Source organism: Anomaloglossus baeobatrachus, chromosome 2 (assembly GCF_048569485.1).
Source record: "Anomaloglossus baeobatrachus isolate aAnoBae1 chromosome 2, aAnoBae1.hap1, whole genome shotgun sequence".
Classification (NCBI taxonomy): Eukaryota; Metazoa; Chordata; class Amphibia; order Anura; family Aromobatidae; genus Anomaloglossus; species Anomaloglossus baeobatrachus.
The window spans coordinates 593,943,229-593,961,661 of record NC_134354.1 but is presented as its reverse complement, the minus strand read 5'-3'; the positions used below and the strand labels follow the sequence as shown (position 1 = coordinate 593,961,661).

The 18,433-nt window shown below is 41.9% G+C and overlaps 1 protein-coding gene across 2 annotated transcripts in view; it reads left to right on the top strand.

The window, feature by feature from the left end:
- The window catches only part of PIBF1 (progesterone immunomodulatory binding factor 1), a 344,403-nt gene extending 326,874 nt beyond the window's left edge, over window positions 1-17,529 (top strand). For both annotated transcript variants that reach the window (XM_075336819.1, XM_075336818.1), the window contains exons 17-18: window positions 6,516-6,695; window positions 17,370-17,529. In XM_075336819.1, coding sequence (XP_075192934.1) covers window positions 6,516-6,695; window positions 17,370-17,405 — 216 coding nt within the window. In that variant the 3' untranslated portion in view covers window positions 17,406-17,529. The remainder of the gene's footprint in view (window positions 1-6,515; window positions 6,696-17,369) is intronic.
- Window positions 17,530-18,433: the final 904 nt, after the last annotated feature.

Here is an 18,433-nt window from a genome sequence, read left to right as displayed (position 1 = left end):
ATTAACCCCATAGCGACGGCCTAACGTCTCAAGACGTCGGAAAAACAGGGTACTTATTCTGTTCCGACGTCTTGAGACGTCAGGCCGGAAAAAGCTTGTAGCGCCCCCCAGTGACGAAAAATCTCGGGGGTTTCAGCTACCGGAGGTAGCTGAGACCCCCAAGATTATGAATCGGGGTGTTTTTTTTGGACCCCGTTAATGCGATCGCCGGTATACACCGTATACCGGCGACAACATTAAAAAAAAAAAAATGGCCGGTAAAATTGATTTATTTCTCATCTGACGTGATCAAACATGTCAGATGAGAAATAAATATAATCCTCTAGTGCCCCCAAAGCCCCCGGTACCGGAGAGTCCCCCCACCACCCCTACCCCCCCCTCCGGAAAATCCAAGATGGCGCCGACGCGCGCTGAAAACTGCCGCCGCCGCCGGCTCTGTATTCATTTCCCTCCGATCTGAAATTATCAAACATTTCAGATCGGAGGGAAATGTCCTCCCCCTGACCCCTCCTCCGGTACACCGGAGATCTCTGGTCCCCGGAGCCCCCTCCGGTTCTCCAGAGCCGCCTCCCCCCTCCCCCCTCCGGAGCGTGGAAAATGGCGGCCGCATTCATCCTACTCTTTCTGCCGCATGTGACACGTCACATGCGGCAGAAAGTTGTCCCCAGGTCCCCCCGTCACCCTCCGTCACCCCCCCCCCCCAGCCCCCGGTCATACGTTACCTGTCTGCTGGTGCTCCGGCCCCGCGATCACGCCGCCTCCTTCTCTTGAATGCTGGCGGCGCATGCGCAGACAGCGGCTGTCAGCTGGATCCCTGCAAGCAGGGATCCTGCTGACGTCACTGATGCACAGGCTCCACTGTGGACCGGGGGAGGGTGAGTGCAGTGATCTGCAGCCACACTCCTCACATGGAGAGGCTGCTGTTCCAGAAAATGGGGGGTACGTTCTGTGAGCGTGCCCCTCATATTCTGGAATGAGGTTACTGCAGGTCACTCTGCCCTAGGTTGGACCGGGGCAGTGTGAGTGCAGTATTCTCAGATTACTGCACCCACACTGCTCATGGAGAGCTTGCTCTTCCAGAAAATGGGGGATACGTTCCCTGAACGTGCCCCCCATATTCTAGAAGATCCAGAGACGGCGTGGGACCTCAAAAATGGATTACAGCGACCGAAATTTATTTATTTACAATAAATTGGTAAAAGAGGAATGTTTCGGGGAGTTTTTTTTCAAATAAATTTTTTTTTTGTCTTTATTTTTTTCTATTTCTTGACTGGGTTAGTGATGTCGGGTATCTGTTCAGATGCCGTGACATCACTAACCCCAGGGCTTGATGCCAGGTGACATTACAGCTGGTATCAACCCCATATATTACCCCGTCTGCCACCGCACCAGGGCGCGGGATGAGCTGGAGCGAAGCGCCAGGATTGGCGCATCTAATGGATGCGCCACTTCTGGGGCGGCTGCGGCCTGCTATTTTTAGGCTGGGAAGAGTCCAATAACCATGGCTCTTCCCACCCTGAGAATACCAGACCCCAGCTGTCTGCTTCACCTTGGCTGGTGATCTAATTTGGGGGGACCCCACGTTTTTTTTTTTTTTTTAAAAAACGCCTGGGGAGCCCTCCAAATTGATCACCAGCCAAGGTGAAGCTGTCAGCTGTGGTTTGCAGGCTACAGCTGTCTGCTTTACCCTAGCTGGCTATCAAAAATAGGGGGGACCCCACGTCGTTTATTTTAATTAATTTTTTGGGGGGCTAAATACAAGGCTAGGCACCCTTTAGTGCCACATGAAAGGCACTAAAGGGCGCCAGCTTAGAATATGCAGGGGGTGGGACGTTATATTTGTTTGACATCTATCCATTCATCCATTGTAGCATTTTAGGCTGTGCGCCCACAATCGGGATTTGCAGCGTTTTGGGCGCAGAGTGTTTTCCCTGCGTCCATAACGCTGCATTGTGCAGTAGAAGCACAGTGGAAGGATTTTTAGAAATCCCATGCCCAATGTGCTTGCCCAATGTACTTCTCTTCTCCGCAGCATAAACCGACCTGTGGCGCAGCTTCCCGAGCCTCAGCATGTCAATTTATGCTGCGGAGATGAGTGTTCTCTGCAGGTAGCATAGAGCTCCACAGCGGCCTGAACCCAAATCGTGGGCATGGGCAGCTGCGTTCTCCCGTGGACAACACTCACATCTCTGCAGGAGGCTGACACTGTGTACTAGACGCCGTGTCGCTGGATCATGGCCACATAGCCTAAAAGTGAGACATTTGTTGCTACAGCAACATTTTTGTGAAGTACCTGTGGATTCAAAATGCTACTATACTCCTGAATAAAATCCAGTTTCCAAAATGGAGTCACTTGTGGGGGGTTTCGAATGTATAGGTACCCAAGGGGCCCTGCAAATGTGACATGGTGCCCGCAATTTATCTCAACTTTTCCAGAATTCAAATGGTGCTCCTTCCATTCCAAGCCCTCCCATTTATCCAAACAGAGGTTTTTGGCCACATGTGGGGTATCCCTGTGCTCATAAGACATTGGATAACAACCTGTTGGGTCCACGGTTTGTTGTTGTCTCTTGAAAAAGTGAGAAATTTGATGCTGAAGCAACATTTTTGTGAAAAAAATGAAAATTTTCAATATGGCAACCTAAGCTTATCAAAATCTGTGAAGTATTCGTGGATTCAAACTGCTCACTATACACCTAGATAAAAGCCTTGAGGTGTCTTGTTTCCAGAATGGAGTCACTTGTGGGGGACAGCCACTGTTTAGGCACCTCAGGGGCTCTCCAAATGCAACCTGGCGTCCGCTATTGATTCCAGCCAATTTTGCAGTCAAATGGCACTCCTTCCCTTCCGAGCCCTGCTGTGCACCCAAACAGTTGATTTCCACCACATATAAGGTATCGCCAAACTCAGGAGAAATTGCACAATAAATGTTATGCTGAATATTTTCCTTTTACTCTTGTAAAAAAAAAAGCTACCTGGTTGAAATAACAATTTTGTGGTAAAATTTTATTTTTTTTTTTTCATGGCTCAACGTTATAAAATTCTGTGAAGCACCTGGGGGTTCAGGGTACTCACCAAACATCTAGATAAATTCCTTGAGGGGCCTAGTTTCCAAAATGGGGTCACTTGTGCGGGGTTTCTGCTGTTTAGGTACCTTAGGGGTCCTCCAAATGTGACATGGTGCCCGCAATCTTTTTCAGCCAAATTTCCTTTCCAAAATTCAAATATTGCCCCTTTCGTTCCAAGCCCTCCCATTTGTCCAAACAAAGGTTTCAGACCACATGTGAGGTATCACCGCGCTCATAAAAAAGTGGTTAACAAACCTTGAGGTCAAATTTTTGGAATTACCTCTTGAAAAAGTGAGAAAATTGATGCTAAAGCAACATTTTTGAGAAAATTATTAAAATTTTCAATATGACAACGTAACGTTAACAAAATCTGTGAAGTACCTGTGGATCTAAAATGCTCACTATACCCCTAGATAGAATCCTTGAGGGGTCTAGTTTCCAAAATGGTGTCACTTGTGAGGGATTTCTTCTGTTTAGGTACCTTAGCGGACCTGTAAATGCAACATGGTGCCCGCAATCTATTTCAGCCAAATTTGCTTTCCAAAATTCAAATATTGCTCCTTCTGTTCCGAGCCCTCCCATTTGTCCAAACAGAGGTTTCTGATCACATGTGGGGTATTGGCGCGTTCATAAGAAAGTGGGGAACAAGTTTTGGGGTCCATTTTGTTGTGTTATTTCTTCTAAAAGTGAATAAATTTGGGTTAGAGCAACATTTTTAGGTAAAATTTAATTTTTGCTTTTTTTTCATTCCACATTGCTTTTGTTCATGTGAAGCACCTGAAGGGTTAATAAACTTCTTGAACGTGGTTTTGAGTACTTTGGGGGGTGCAGTTTTTAGAATGGTGTCACTTTTGGGTATTTTCTATCATCTAGGCCTCTCAAAGTCACTTCAAATGTGATGTGGTCCCTAAAAAAATGGTTTTGTAAATTTTGATGTAAAAATGAGAAATCGCTGATAAACTTTGAACCCCTCTAACTTCCTAACAAAAAAAAATTTTGTTTCCAAAATTGGTCTGATGTAAAGTAGATAAGTGGGAAATGTTATTTATTAACTATTTTGTGTCACAGAAATCTCTGGTTTAACGGTATAAAAATTCAAAAGTTGAAAATTGCAAAATTTTCAAAATTTTTGCCAATATTCAATTTTTTTCATAAATAAACGCAAAAAATATTGTCCTAAATTTGGTACTAACACGAAGTCCAATATGTGACGAAAAAACAATCTCAGAATCACCGGGATCCGTTGAAGCGTTCTAGAGTTATAACCTCATAAAGTGACACTGGTCAGAATTGCAAAATTTGGTCTGGTCATTAAGGTGAAAATTAGCTCCGTCACTAAGGGGTTAAATAATCTTTATTTATAATGAATAATCTTTGTTTATCAAGTGCATTTTAAGCTTGTAATGTAATACTTAAAGTTAAAAAGAGAAAAAAGGTTGAAGCCATTATTGTTAAATGAAAGAAAGGAGGATGGGAAAAAAAGAAAATGTAAATGGGAGGAGGAGAGGAGAGGAAAGTATGTGATAGTAAGGTGCTATGTTAACAAGCTATTACCTCCAAAAGAAGGACTCCTGAAAAGAAAGGGGGTCATTGTAAATTTTCAGACTTGTGATGGTTATATTACAGATAGCATTTTATTCAGAACCTTTCTTTAGGGGTACTTCTCAGATAGCGAGATCGCTGCTGAGTCACGGTTTTTGTGACTCCCCAGTGACCTCATTAGCGATCTCGCTGTGTGTGACACTGAGCAGCGATCTGGCCCCTGCTGTGAGATCGCTGCTCGTTACACACAGTGCTGGTTCATTTTTTGGATGTTGCTCTCCCGCTGTGAAGCACACATCGCTGTGTTTGACAGTGAGAGAGCAACGATCTGAATGTGAAGGGAGCTGGCGTCTGGCAGCCTGCGGTAAGCTGTAACCAAGGTAAATATCGGGTAACCAAGCGAAGCCCTTTGCTTGGTTACTCGATATTTACCTTGGTCACTAGCATCCGCCGCTCTCACGCTATCAGTGCCAGCTCCCTGCACAAGTAGCCGGAGTACACTTAGGGTAATTAAGCAAAGCGGTTTGCTTATTAACCCGATGTGTACTCTGGATAGGAGTGCAGGGAGCCAGCGCTAAGCGGTGTGCACTGGTAACCAAGGTAAATATCAGGTAGCCAAGCGCTTGGTTACCCGATATTTACCTTAGTTACCAAGCGCAGCATCACTTCCATGCGTCGCTGCTGGCTGGGGGTTGGTCACTGGTCGCTGGTGAGATCTGCCTGATTGACAGCTCACCAGCGACCATGTAGCGACGCACCAGCGATCCTGACCAGGTCAGATTGCTGGTGGGATCGCTGGAGCACGCTAAAGTGTGACTGTACCCTTACTTAACTTGTTTTCACTGGTCAACACCATTATCACATCCGTATGATAGGAGATAATTGCTGATCAGTGGGTGTTCCCAGCTGAGACCCATACCAATCAGAAGATTGGGACATTTTTTACATCTCCATTACAAAATGGTGCGGCAGGTCAGATGATCAACCACCACTTCATCCATTCTCTACACTACTGTTGGAGAAAGCCGATCACAGTGCTTGGCAGCCCCATTGAGAGTGAATTGAGTGTAGGGTCGCACATACTCCCTCCTGCTGTATTTTAACGGAGCTGGTTTGGGCAGTAGGACCCCCATCCCATCTATCAACTAGTTATGACCTATCCAGTTGATAGTTGATAAAGGAATTGTCTGGTGAAAACAAGTTTAAAGTCTTTTTTTTTTTTCTTTTCTCTTATTTTTGCTTGAATTTACTAGAAAACATCAATTATTAATTACAATTGTCTAATTATCATTTTAAAAAGTTATACAGCAATGTTTTAGCATTCGGGTGATGGAATGTAAAATCATTAAAATGAGTTCAAGGTCCTGAATGCATACATTATTAAACAGATCTTAGACCTCATGAGAATGGTATACATACTTTCAAAATCCATGTCAGAATGGATTCCTTTTTGAAAGTTTGAGTAAAGCAAGAGTGCAGAAAAGTTTTTACAAGCTAAATTTAGTTTACACCCACCTCACCTGATTGACAAGCTGCAGCTTATACTGAACAGTGGGAGATTTTATCAAAAGCAGGTAGGGGGGACACATGAAGAATAGTAAATCAGGCTAAGTGGGCATAATTTCAAGGGAAATCAAGTATTACTAATTGCCATCTTCAGAGAGATTTTTTTTTCCCCTTGTGGGGAATCATCTTCACCCTCTTAGAGGTCAATCGATTACACAGAGGGTTCATGTATCCACATCTGCTTTTGTAGATGAGATTCCCTTGTGACTGAAAGTTTCTTCAACTTATATGCAAATTTAAGAGCCTAGGCCAAACTCATACAGTGCAGTTCTTTTTAGGCCAGATAATGCTTTAGTGACCCATGTCTCTGAAACTATTTTTTCTGTGTTTTTGTTACAGGAGTTGGCTGAAATGAAGCAAGTCTTACTCGGTCTTAGGAATAAGCAACCAATGGAAGTTTTACCTCGCTCTAAAGAACATGTAAGGAAGCACACAACTAAAGGGAAATCTGCGTCATCAGAACCTACATTGCAATCTCGCCAGGACGTGAACGTATTTATACCTCAACCAACCGTGTTTGTAAGTGTTTCATATTTGCTTTTATGCTGCTTGTAGTTAATCGTAAACCGACATTTGTTACATGTGACAGTTTATAACGGCCATAAAGTTGAGCATTGAGAATTCTTTGTTTATCTGCAATATTTTATGGCTTTATTTGAAGGTTTCATTTCCACTGTGCCTGACAATTTTTAGTAAGTGAAAACTTTTTTTTTTTTCTTAAGATATAGAAACAGGGCTAATTGTAATTACTCAATTAGTTATCGAATATACGTGGGTGTCTCTGGACAGCAGAATTTAACCTCCGAGCCATTGAATATGTGAATCAATAATAAAAAAATGAAGCCTTGAATTCAGTCTCAATGAAAGTGTTAATGAGCTTATGAACATATAAGTGTTATGGGTGTTTTGTTTGTTTTTATTTAACATTCCAGGGGCTGAAAGAAAATGTGCCACTAGTGATGGTCTATGTCTGGTCATCTTAGTCCAGCATCAATTTCTATTATCTAGCTTATCCAGAGTAAAATAGATCCAAATACTTTTGAATGTTTTATGGGAAACTATGGTGCCTTATTACATTGATAAAATGCCTCAAAGATAGATTTAATAAGTGATAAAGACACAAGGCATTAAATTAAGGGTGCTTTCACATCAGCATTTTTTTAACTGCAGCACAAATGGATTTTTTGCCGCAAAGCTGGATCCTTTACAAATGTGTTGTCATTTCAATGCATTTGCAATGGAATCGCGGCAAGATGCGGTTGCGTGCAACATACACTGGATCCTGTGAGATACGGTATTTTATCTTTTTCAAAAATGCTACTTGTAGCGTTTTTGACCTCCAACAAAATACTGCATCTCACCGGATCCTTCATATTGCGGCGGTACCTGCAATGCAGTTCAATTAACGCCGGATCTTGCTCTACCGGAAGTCACCGCATTCTGATAGGCAGGATCCTGCTGTCTGTACTGAGCATGCCCAGATGTTCCTCCCCCACGCTTTCTGATACAGTGGAGCTGTATCAGTTGAAGAAAGAAGACAGAAAATCAGGATCGTGGAAGGGTGAGAGGGAGTAATAAAGATAGAGTCCCCAAGTGTGTCTGTGTATTTATTTCTAATAAAGTATATTTTCTCTGAGCGATGTCCTTTTATTTTTAACTTTTTATTGGAGATTCTTAATTGCCGGGTCAAACTTGGCCTGACATTAAGAATTTTGGGCTTTATATCAGCTAGTAAAACAAAGCTGGTATTAACCCCTTATTACCCAGTGTGCCACTCGGCACCGGAGCCGCTGGAAGAGTTGGATACAGAGCCATAAGATGGCGCTTCTATGAAAACACCATTTTCTGGGGCGGCTGCGGACTGCAATTCGCAGCGGGGAGGCCCAGAAAGCTTGGGCCACCCTGTGCTGCAGATTTCAATTTCCAGCCGCCTAGTTGTACCTGGCTGAAATTAACAAAAAGTAAAATTCCTAAAATTATAATTTTTCATTAAAATCATAATGAATAGACATATGTGAGAAAAACAAAGACTCCAAACAATAATCGGAGCACACTTGTGGGTGAGTTGACGCCAGGAGATGCGATGAACCTGAAAGGGCACTAGATTTGCTCCTAAGGACTCTTCCTACCTTGCTGCAGAGGTCGGTTTTAGTAAAACCCAAATGGCGCCCCCGCTCACCGATGGCTCACCCTTGGAGACCCTAATAAGTCCCTAGACTACAAGTCCTACCGATGACTACGTAATCATCATCATTGAACATCTATTCCCCAGTCAGGCCTCCTGAAGAACCTGAAACACAGGAGAAACGCGTTGAGGCTGTTTTTGCCTGATCACATCTAAAAAGCAAATCAAAAAAGTCCGTGGAGCCTCTGTTAGGAGTCTCAACACAGAAACCAGCCAGATATCCCTCCGGGAAGGACCCAGCCAAGGAGTGGCTCTTTTTAGGAGACCACCATAACCACCATATTAAGTGGCCCTTTAAGTCAATATCCAACTTTTTGACAAGTTTAAAATGACAAGAAAAATACCAAGGCCAGGTATCCATCCACAGACAGCTGTTTCGGGGTATTGCCCCTCATCAGTGTGGAGTAGGATTCTGGCCAGGTGGGAGCAATGCCTAGTAGACCAACAAGACAAAACAGCGACTGATCTCGGGGAGACCAGCCAGAGAAATTACTGCCGGCAGCCAGCGAGGGCACACAACACAGTGAAATCCTAGGTGCATTGCCCCCTGGCCAAAATCCTACTCTACACTGATGAGGGGAAATACCCCGAAACAGCTGTCTGTGGATGGATACCTGGCCTTGGTATTTCCCTTGTCATATCTTTAAACTTGTCAAAAAGTTGGATATTGACTTAAAGGGCCACTTAATATGGTGGTTATGGTGCTCTCCTAAAAAGAGCCACTCCTTGGCTGGGTCTTTCCCGGAGGGATATCTGGCTGGTTTCTATGTTGAGACTCCTAACAGAGGCTCCACGGACTTTTTTGATTTGCATATTTCCCAGGGGGCAATGCACCTAGGATTTCACTGTGTTGTGCGCCCTCGCTGGCTGCCGGCAGTAATTTCTCTGGCTGGTCTCCCCGAGATCAGTCGTTGTTTTGTCTTGCACATCTAAAAAGGGAAGTTCTATATCTTTTTCTCTTTTTTTTATAGTCTGACCTTAAGCTCTAGTTTTTGATTTACCTTTTTGGTTGATTCTACCTGGGTGCTGTGTGCGCACCGGTAACCCAGGTTAATCTATACCTTTCATGATTGGTCTATTATGACACAGCTTGATACGTGGTTATTGGATATGTTTGTGATTAGCTTGAGAGCTTAGTTATTTACCACTGGTCAATTTTCTGAATGTTGTGGATCGCGTAGTCAGTTTACGGACTTATTAAGGTCTCCAAGGATAAGCCATCGGTGAGCGGGTGCGCCATTTGCGTTTTATTAGGGCGCTGACCTCCGCAGCAATGTAGGAAGAGACCTTAGGGGCAAATCTAGGCCCATTTAGGTTTATCGTATCTCCTGGCGTCATCTCAGCCATAAGTGTCCTCCGATTATTAATTGTTTGGAGTGTTTTTCTCACATATATCTATTATGATTTTAAACATATTTAATAAAAATTGTAATTTTAGGAATTTTTCTTTTTGTTAATTATTGATTGGATGCCTTCTATATCTCACACTGTTAGCTACATTTTGTACCTGGCTGGACACAAAAATTGGGTGAAGCCCACGTCTTCTTTTTTTTTTTAATTCATGAAATTTATGAAATAATTTTTAAAAAAAAGGGCTTCCTTATATTTTTGGTTCCCAGCTGGGTACAAATAGCAGCTGGGTGTTGGGGGCAGCCTGTACCTGCCCCCTACCTCCTGTACCTGGCTAGCATACAAAAATATGGCGAAACCCACGTACTTTTTTTTAGTTTTTGGGCAAAAAACTTACAAAAATAAATAAATTAAAAAAAGGGCTTCCCTGGATTTTCCATTGCCAGTGAAAGTAACACCAAGCAGTGGGGGTTAGCAGCCAGTAGCTGCTTGGGTTACCCTTAGCAATAGAAAATGCAACGGGAGCCCACGCATTTTTTTTTTAATCCTAACCCTAGGGTTAGGGTTATGTGTTTGAGGTTTTTGTTTTTTTATTTTTTAATGAATTTAAAAAAAAAAATCGACATGGCTTCGACCATCGAGCATCCAAGCATTTTACTGCTTACTCATCCCTACTCCTGACCACACAGCTAGCAGAACAAGTAATCAGATCAGCTGACTCCAGTGTCGGACGATTACTTGTTCTGTGTCCCCCTGCATCCATTACAGCGTGTGCAGGCTGTGAGGTCAGCTGAGTTCGCACGGCACTGGAGTTGGCTGATCTGAAATCAGTTGAACTCCAGACCGCACACTCTACGATGGATGCAGCGGAACACAGAACAAGTAATCGGCCGACACTGGAGTCAGCTGATCTGGTTACTTGATCTGCTGGCTATGAGGTCAGGAGTTCAGCCAAGTTCAGATCAGCTGACTCCGGTGCCGGCCGAATTCAGCTGACCTCACAGCCAGGGCTGTGGAGTCGGTAAGCCAAACGTTCGACTCTGACTCCTCAATTTCCCTTGCTCCAACTCCGACTCCACGACTCCAACTCCTATATATATTGCTTATAGTTAGGTGAAAAATGTATTGTAGTACATGAACATGTGTATGTGAACATCAGACATTTAATATTTTTTATGATACAATAATCAAGATATTTAGATAGAACATAAAATCTATTTATTGGAACACAACTTCAGAACACAAAAAACTAATACATTGTAAATATGTAATACAATATGTACTATATATATATTGTATTACATATTTACAATGTATTAGTTTTTTGTGTTCTGAAGTATTCCAATAAATAGATTTTATGTTCTATCTAAATATCTTGATTATTGTATCATAAAAATGATTAAATGCCTGATGTTCACATTGCACTACAATAAATTTTTCACTTAAATATAAGCAATATACTAAATGTTATTATTTAGTATGTTTTTGTTGAAAACTGTTTTTTGCCACTTACATAGTGCATTACATAGTGTTATATATAACACTATGTAATGCACTATGTAAGTGGCAAAAAACAGTTTTCAACAAAAATATACTAAATCACATTTGTGCAGTCTATGAATTTGTTGTAAGAAATAGAATTGCCTCCATCAGATCCTCCTTCATAGATTACCTCAAATCTGACCTAATAATTTTAAGGCTAGAGAACAACCTCTCTACACTAACTTGGGTTGGAGGCAAAGCCATAACCACATGGGCAACATCTCTAACAATTTCTGGGTATAAAGGAATTGCCTCATGCACAGTCAGTTTTGATGAACGGTTGAATTTTTCTATTTCTTTGAGAGCAAGTGAACAATTTTACTGAAATCTAGTCAATCTGCTTGCTATAGGAGACGGAGTGAAATCTTTTTCCTTGCGGCAACGCTTTGCCTGCTCCATGTCATCCAAATACTTATCAAAGTTAAACTCCTCATCTGATGAGGATTAAGATATGACAGCAGTAGCACTGTCAGGTCCCAAGTCCTCTTGCGCCTGGCAGTCCTGTAGCTGCTCATCCTAACTGCTACCTCACTCAAAGCTTATTTTCCTTTTAGCAAGCTGTTGATCACCAAGCAGTATATGACTTGGGTCCACATAAACAGCTGCCAGAAGAATTTTATTTTCCAATAGCTGTGTCTCTCTCCGTTTCATTGAAGCAGAAATGCCATCTGGGATTAAACCTCCTCTTTGGGACAGGCAAAATAGCAAGTTCTTCCACTCCCTTATGAAAATGCCAGGAGTTAAATCCTCAGCTTGTAATTTTTTAGTCACGGTAAATGGGTGATTAAGCAATTCCTTCAATTCAGCTACCTGTGTCCATTGACCTTCATGTTACTTGAGGGTTCACCATATCTATAAGAAACGATTTTAGTTCAAGCAATCGCTAAGTCATTAAATAAGTGCTGCCTCACCGAGTTGCTTGATCAACAATTGCCCCTTACCCAGCACGTCTCTTCAAGATTAAATCAATTTTAGGGGTTCTGGCGGCAATAACCAACTTCCTCACTTTTACAATTAGATTTCCAGCATGTCCGCCCAGTTTCACACATCCGGCTATTCGCCGGTTTGGCGGATGCGGCGCACGCCAGTACAATACGATAAGTACAGTGGCAGCGCCACAACGTCCGGGTCACATGCTCCGGTCACATGACAGCATGTGACCGGCGTTTGTCACGCTGCCACTGTACTGTATACACTGTACTGGAGTGCGCCGCATCCGCCAAACCGGCGAAAAGACGGATGTGTGAAACCGGGGTCCCTCTTTCAGACTATCTCTTATTGCCAGCTGCAGCGTGTGCACAACACAGCGCATGTGATGAATATGAAAGTGTTTTGAAGCAGCTTCAACAAGATCATCTAATCCTAATGTATCATTTTGCTGTTCTGTTGTAATATCTGTTTGTTCCTCAGTTACATAAACAGCACTGTGGCGTTCCATCTCTAACATACTAAATCCTAAATTTACTTCTAGCTGTTGTTCATTACTCTCATTTATCAGTTTAATTGTACTTATGTTTGAAGCATTGTCCGTTACAATAGCAAGAACCTGTTCTTTTTTTAGTTCGTAGTCTTGCAGAACTTTTTCCACTAAGGCCTGGAGAAACTGCCTGATGTGATGAGCTTTAGTATCTTTTTCTGCCAGTGTCTTACTAACAATTTCTGTCTTGTCACAAACATATCGAACATTGATGGCAAAATAATTCAGTGAAATGCAGTGACTCTGGGCATTCCGGCAAAGGCAATGGGTTTCAAGATATGACATTCAGACATAGCTTTTTGTGAGGATACTCACAAAGAATGAGCATGTCAGTTTGTGTGGCCTTTTTCTAATCTGCTTTTGCTATTGAAAGCATTATTTATGAGCTCAAAAACCTTTCAGGAGATGCGGTTTTTTAAAAAGCTGATCTGATTTTGCAGCTGACAAACGTATCCTCAAAAAACGCAGCAAAAACGCTGTGTGTGAATGCAGCCTTAGATCAGGAATAGAAGAGACATTTATAGGACATTTCATTAGTTTCATAATATCATAGTATCATAGTTTTTAAGGTTGAAGGGAGACTCTAAGGGTATGTGCGCACGTTGCTTTTTACCTGCTTTTTACCTGCTTTTTTGCTGCTTTTTCTTCTGCGCTGTTTAATGCCAAAATGGATGTGTTCTTCTATTCAAGCAAAGTCTATGGGAATTTGGGTTTCTTGTTCACACTATGTTGTTCAAAATGCTGCCTTTTTGTGGCAGAACTTTGGTCAAAAACTCAGCTTTTCAAAGAAGCAACATGTCAATTGTTTTTGCCATTTGGGTTTTGCACTGCAAAGCTGAGTTTTTGACCAAAGTTCTGCCACAAAAAGGCAGCATTTTGAACAACATAGTGTGAACAAGAAACCCAAATTCCCATAGACTTTGCTTGAATAGAAGAACACATCCATTTTGGCATTAAACAGCGCAGAAGAAAAAGCAGCAAAAAGCAGGTAAAAAGCAGGTAAAAAGCAACGTGCGCACATACCCTAAGTCCATCTAGTTCAACCCGTAGCCTAACATGTTGATCCAGAGGAAGGCAAAAAAAAACCCCAATGTGGCAAACAAGTTCTAATGGGGAAAAAATTTCCTTCCTGACTCCACATCCGGCAATCAGACTAGTTCCCTGGATCAATACCCTGTCATAAAATCTAATATACATAACTGGTAATATTAAATTTTTCAAGAAAGACATCCAGGCTCTGCTTAAATGTTAGTAGTGAATCACTCATTACAACATCATGCGGCAGAGAGTTCCATAGTCTCACTGCTCGTACAGTAAAGAATCCTCGTCTGTGATTAAGATTAAACCTTTTTTCCTCATGACGTAGCGGATGCCCCCGTGTTCCAGTCGCAGGCCTAGGTGTAAAAAGATCTTTGGAAAGGTCTCTGTACTGTCCCCTCATATATTTATACATTGTGATTAGATCCCCCCTAAGCCTTCGTTTTTCCAAACTAAATAACCCCAAGTTTAATAACCTGTCTTGGTATTGCAGCCCACCCATTCCTCTAATAATCTTGGTCGCTCTTCTCTGCACCCTCTCCAGTTCAGCTATGTCCTTCTTATATATCGGTGACCAGAATTGTACACAGTATTCTAAGTGCGGTCGCACTAGTGACTTGTACAGAGGTAGAACTATATTTTTTTCATGAACACTTATACCTCTTTTAATACATCCCATTATTTTATTAGCCCTGGCAGCAGTTGCCTGACACTGTCCACTAAAGTGAAGTTTACCATCCACCCATACACCCAAGTCTTTTTCTGTGTCTGTTTTACCCAGTGTTCTACAATTAAGTACATAATCATAAATGTTATTTCTTCTACCCAAGTGCATGACTTTACATTTATCTACATTAAACTTCAATTGCCACTTCTCAGCCCAATCCTCCAATTTACATAAATCTCCCTGTAATATAAAATTATCCTCCTCTGTATTGATTACCCTGCAGAGTTTAGTATCATCTGCAAATATTGAAATTCTACTCCGCATGCCCCCAACAAGGTCATTTATAAATATGTTGAAAAGAAGCGGGCCCAATACTGACCCCTGTGGTACCCCACTATGAACTGAGACCCAGTCCGAGTACGTACCATTAATAACCACCCTTTGTTTCCTATCACTGAGCCAGTTTTTAACCCAGTTACACATATTTTCCCCTATCCCCATTATTCTCATTTTATGTACCAGCCTTTTGTGTGGCACCGTATCAAAAGCTTTTGAAAAGTCCATATACACAACATCCACTGCATTTCCCTGGTCCAGACTTGAACTTACCTCTTCATAGAAGCTGATCAAATTAGTTTGACAGGATCGATCCCTCATAAACCCATGTTGATACTCTGTCATAAGGTTATTTTTCTTGAGATACTCCAGTATAGCATCTCTCAAGAAACCCTCAAGGATTTTACCAACCGTAGAGGTTAAACTTACCGGCCTATAATTTCCCGGCTCAGTTTTTGTCCCCTTTTTGAATATTGGCACCACATTTGCTATGCGCCAGTCCTGCGGTACCGACCCTGTTATTAAGGAATCTGAGAAGATTAAAAATAATGGTCTATCTATCACAGAACTCAATTCCTGTAGTACTCTGGGGTGTATGCCATCCGGGCCCGGAGATTTGTCAACCTTAGTGATTTCGAGGCGGCGGCGTACTTCCTGCTGGGTTAAGCAGGTAATATTCAAGGGTGAATTTATGGTATCACTGGTCATGTCATCTGCCATGGCATTTTCTTGTATAAAAACCGTAGAAAAAAAGTCATTCAGCAGGTTGGCTTTACCCTCATCCCCTTCCACCATTTCACCAAGACTATTTTTAAGGGGGCCAACACTATCGCTTTTCAGTTTTTTACTGTTTATGTAGTTAAAGAATATTTTAGGATTATTTTTACTTTCTCTCGCAATGAGTCTCTCTGTCTCAAACTTAGCTAACTTAATTTGCTTTTTACATATTTTATTTAATTTTCTATAATTATATAATGCCTCATCACTACCTACCCTCTTTAATTCTTTTAAGGCTTTTTGTTTTTCTTTTATTGCTTCCCTTACAGCTCTATTTAGCAATAGGGGTTTCCTCCTATTTCTAGCATGTTTGTTCCCATAGGGTATATTTTCTGCACAAGCCCTATTCAGGATGCTCATAAAAGTCTCCCATTTGCTTTGTGTACTTTTATTACTTAGTACATCATCCCAGTTTATTGCACTAAGATCATCTCTCAACCGTTTAAAATTTGCTTTCCTGAAGTTTAGTGTCCTTGTAGCCCCTCTACTAGACATCTTACTAAAGAATACATGAAAACTTATTATTTTGTGATCATTATTCCCCAAAGTTTCCCAAATTCCTATGAAACAATATTCAGCACATTCTGCATTGCACTACTGTCCCCAATTTATTATATATTTTTGGAGTCGGTGCATTTTATACCGACTCCGACTCCACCAAAATGAGCTCCGACTCCACGACTCCGACTCCACAGCCCTGCTCACAGCCCGCACATGCTGCGATGGATGCAGCGGGACACAGAACAGGTAATCGTCCGACACTGGAGTCAGCTGATCTGAACTCAGCTGAACTCCTGACCACACAGCCCGCACACTGTCAAACGTGATCGGCAGCAGCCAGTGACTGCTGTTAACCTGCATCTATCTCAGCATGTGCGGGCTGTGAGATCAGGAGTTCAGCTGACTCCCGATCAGCTGACTCCAGTGCCGGACGATTAAATTCCGTGTCACACTGCATCCATCGCAAGTAGAAGTAGAAGGATGCGGTAAAATACCGATTGCGGTTGCATGCGTTGCACATTCAATCCACAGGATCCGGTCATATGCGATTTGCGTTTTTTTGCCTGAAGTGAAAGCACCCTAAGCTGTTTATATGGTGCAAAGTCAATAAATGAGTACAGGTTTTGTAGCACCTTAGATGTCAATCTGACTACCAACTGATCCTCTTTGAACTATACACATCTATAACATTGGACATTATAATTGGGTTTCATTGTTGCGTTCCTTTACTAAACACACAGAGGTTTGGCCAGATATTAAGATTTGATTTCCATTGTTCTCTGATCATTAATTTTTTACGGAACTTTACAGGCAAAATTTATCTGTTGTGTAATTCCTTAAACAGGCCATGATTTACTGATACCGACACCTCAAGGAGAGAATCTGTCAGTCATTGCCTACGTATAACACCGTTTTGCCTGGAGCGTTCCTTTATTATACCTTTCCTATTACTTTCTCTATTACAAACTCATGGGCAGAGTCTCTGCATAGAGAATATCAAACATGTTTTTAGTAGAGCAATATTATGTAACTTACTACCAGTTTATCTCTGAGATATTTAGCCAAACTAAATATTCTAGCTGGCTTACAGAATCTTCAGTTCTCATATTGGACCTAATATTGGGCAATGCTAATATTTATGACTCTAAAAGATCCCTGTCTAAAAACTAGTTCTCTGGAAATCATAAAGTCTTCTAATAGAGATAAAGTACAGGCAGAGGTTTATAGTAGTAATTGTACAGACAAAAACTTTACATATTTAAGTCTATTAAGATACAGAGACTAACAATTAGTAATCTCATTTATCTTTTATTACTGCAGACAAAGAAGGAAGCTCCAGAATGGTACAAACGATGAGGAAGACCAATTTTTCCACTGAAGCCCTTTCAGTTTTATGTAATCATGTGATACGTATTATTTTTTTTTACTACTTTGTATATAAAGCTACTGTGAACATATAATAAATCCTATGATATTGAGATATTTGTGTGTCTTGAAATTTATTTCTTGGGAGTATGTTGTTTTTTTTTTCACCCTGTATTCATCTGAAAAGGACAAGGAAGGAGAACTGGGATGATAGCCATCAACAGTTAAAGGGAACCTGTCATGTGGAAAGATGCTATTACTCTGCAGATATGGGTTTCATCTGCAGGTTAATAGCATTGAGCCTACCCGGTGCCAGCATTTTAAGCCCTGCTGTGGATCGGAAATTAACTTTAATCCTCCTGGCAGCATTCTCGTTTCAGAAATGGAATTAGTGACGGTGCGGGTTCAGGCACAGCTCTGTGTATGGAGAGTGGCAGCTGTAACCACGCCCTCCGCACTGACTGATACTTTGCCATGATCAGTGGTGGTCTCAATGATGAGATATATGTGAGTATACTACAAAACGAGTTACTTTATACACTCGAGTACTATAGGTATGCAAAGGATGACATAGTGTTCAAGCAAGACAAAGCATACGTAGAGATTGGCAAAGAAATGGTCAATGACAATGAAGTAGCGGTGCTGGATTCACATTTGAAGAAGAGAAAAATGAGCAGATCCACTCCAGTGGAGCCGCTCATTTTTCTCTTCCTCAAATGTGAATTTGCCTTGAATACGAGCTACCTTCGGAGCGTGCACCTCCTCAGACTTGGCGCTATATGACGGACTGAAGCCCGCCTTTCCACTGCCACCGGAATCCTAAAGGTACACCTAAGCTGTGCGAGATCTAACTTTTATTTGGCTCTTATGAAGCAATGCTGGATTGGCTCCCACAGTCTCTAGACCTCGTAGAGTTAAGGCCGCTTTACACGCAACGACATCGCTAACGAGATGTCGTTGGGGTCACTGAGTTCGTGACGCACATCCGGCCTCGTTAGCGACGTCGTTGCGTGTGACAC